This window comes from Manacus vitellinus, unplaced genomic scaffold (genome assembly GCF_001715985.3).
Source record: "Manacus vitellinus isolate BGI_N305 unplaced genomic scaffold, ASM171598v3 scaffold_147_pilon, whole genome shotgun sequence".
NCBI classification, from domain to species: domain Eukaryota; kingdom Metazoa; phylum Chordata; class Aves; order Passeriformes; family Pipridae; genus Manacus; species Manacus vitellinus.
In genome coordinates, this window is record NW_021939047.1 from 62,518 (window position 1) to 64,712 (window position 2,195).

General features: G+C 47.5%; 1 protein-coding gene across 1 annotated transcript in view; it reads right to left on the reverse strand.

Annotated features, from left to right (window-relative positions):
• Positions 1 to 1,773: 1,773 nt before the first annotated feature.
• LOC108643563 (tubulin alpha-1 chain) overlaps positions 1,774 to 2,195 on the reverse strand; it is a 5,829-nt gene continuing 5,407 nt past the window's right edge. Inside the window, exon 2 of the mRNA XM_029958180.1 lies at positions 1,774 to 2,192. Coding sequence (XP_029814040.1) covers positions 1,774 to 2,192 — 419 coding nt within the window. The remainder of the gene's footprint in view (positions 2,193 to 2,195) is intronic.

Consider the following 2,195-nt stretch of genomic DNA (forward strand, 5'->3'; position numbering starts at 1 on the left):
AATTTACCATCAGCACAACAGGAACTCACTCCTAGGCCTGGTTTAACCAGGGGAAAATAAACACAAAAAGGGAAGAACAAACTTGGTTATTCCAAGGAAAATAAACACAAAAAGAGAAGCACAAACTTGGTTATTCCAGGGGAAAATAAACACAAAAAGTGAAGCACAAACTTGGTTATTCCAGGAGAAAATAAACACAAAAAATGAAGCCCAAATTTGGCTATTCCAGGAGAAAATAAACATAAAAAAAATGAAGCCCAAATTTGGCTATTCCAGGGAAAAATAAAGACAAAAAAATGAAGCACAAATTTGGTTATTCCAGGAGAAAATAAACACAAAAAATGAAGCACAAACTTTGCTATTCCAGGAGAAAATAAACACAAAAAGGGAAGCACAAATTTGGTTATTCCAAGGGAAAAATAAACACAAGGTCCTTTTTGTGAGGGTTGATTTTCCCTCCTAAAATAATGTCCAGATTCTTTTTAGAGGGTGGATTTTTCCCTCCTAAATTAATGTCCAGATCCTTTTTGGGAGGGTTAATTTTCCCTCCTAAAATAATATCCAGGTACTATTTAGAGGGTTGATTTTCCCTCCTAAAACACTCTCCAGGCCCTTTTTGAGAACATTGATTTTCCCTCCTAAAATTCTCTCCAGGTCCTTTCTGAGAGGGGTAATTTTGCCTCCCAAAATATTGTCCAGGTCCTTTATGAGGGTGTTGATTTTCCCTCCTAAAATAATGTCAAGGTCCTTCTTGACAGGGTTGATTTTCCCTCCTAAAACACTGCCCAGATCCTTTTTAGAGGGTTGATTTTCCCTCCTAAAACAATATCCAGGTCCTTTTTGAGAACATTGATTTTCCCTCCTAAAATTCTTTCCAGGTCCTTTCTGAGAGTGGTAATTTTGCCTCCTGAAACATTGTCCAGATCCTTTATGAGGGTGTTGATTTTCCCTCCTAAAACACTCTCCAGGTCCTTTATGATGGGTTGATTTATGGATTTAATATCTAATCCCAAGGGTTCAGGGGAGATTTTTTTTTTTCCAACCAGTTACTCCTTTGCATCCACAAAAAAAAAAAAAAGAAAAATAAAAAAGGTGCCACTTGTGCTACTCTTTAAATAAAGTTTCCAGCTGGATCAGCCAGAATTTTTCAGGTTGGTTTTGGTTTTTTTGGGGTGTTTTTTTTTTTAATCACCCCGGGGATTCCCTGCCTGCTCCCAGACCTGCTTCCTCTTGGAGCTGGGAAGAGCGTCCAGCTCCGGCCAGGCAGCATTCCCAGAGGATAATTAGGTAATTAGGGTTGATGATGATGAGTCTCCCAGCTCAGCATCTGCTCTTCTCCTCAGGACAAAACCCCCCGAGGTCGGGAGGGACCTTCCCACACAACCCAAGGAATCCTCTGAGCCGAAAAGGCAAAAAAAAGGTCTTTATTCACATACAAAAAAAAGGCGGTTGCATAGAAGGACAGGCGCGTTCCTAACCCAAAAAAAAAAGTGCTTTTACACTCAAAAGCCAGAGCCAGAGTTTTGCCATTCCAGCCAAAGCAGCTCGTAGCATTTTTTTCCCCCCCCGGAGCAAGGAGGAGACCGGGATCATCCTGCCTAGGCGGGACACTAAGCCAGGCCTTAACTCAGCGCTAAAACAGCAGCGTGGCAAAGCTCAGGACACCCAGGACTACACGAAGCAGGGGGAAGGTTTGACATGCCAAGGGATGGTCCCGGTGCCTCCAGGCCCTGGGCACGGAAGGTCTCTGAGGTTTGGCTCCGCCGCATCCCCTCAGTACTCGTCCTCCTCGGCCTCCTCCTCCTCCTCCTCCTCCCCGTCGGCAGAGTCCCTGCCCACCTCCTCGTAATCCTTCTCCAGCGCCGCCAGGTCCTCCCTGGCCTCGGAGAACTCGCCCTCCTCCATGCCCTCGCCCACGTACCAGTGCACGAAGGCCCTCTTGGCGTACATGAGGTCGAACTTGTGGTCGAGGCGGGCCCAGGCCTCGGCGATGGCCGTGGTGTTGCTCAGCATGCACACGGCCCTCTGCACCTTGGCCAGGTCGCCGCCGGGCACCACGGTGGGCGGCTGGTAGTTGATGCCCACCTTGAAGCCCGTGGGGCACCAGTCGACGAACTGGATGGAGCGGCGCGTCTTGATGGCGGCGATGGCGGCGTTGACGTCCTTGGGCACCACGTCGCCGCGGTAGAGGAGGC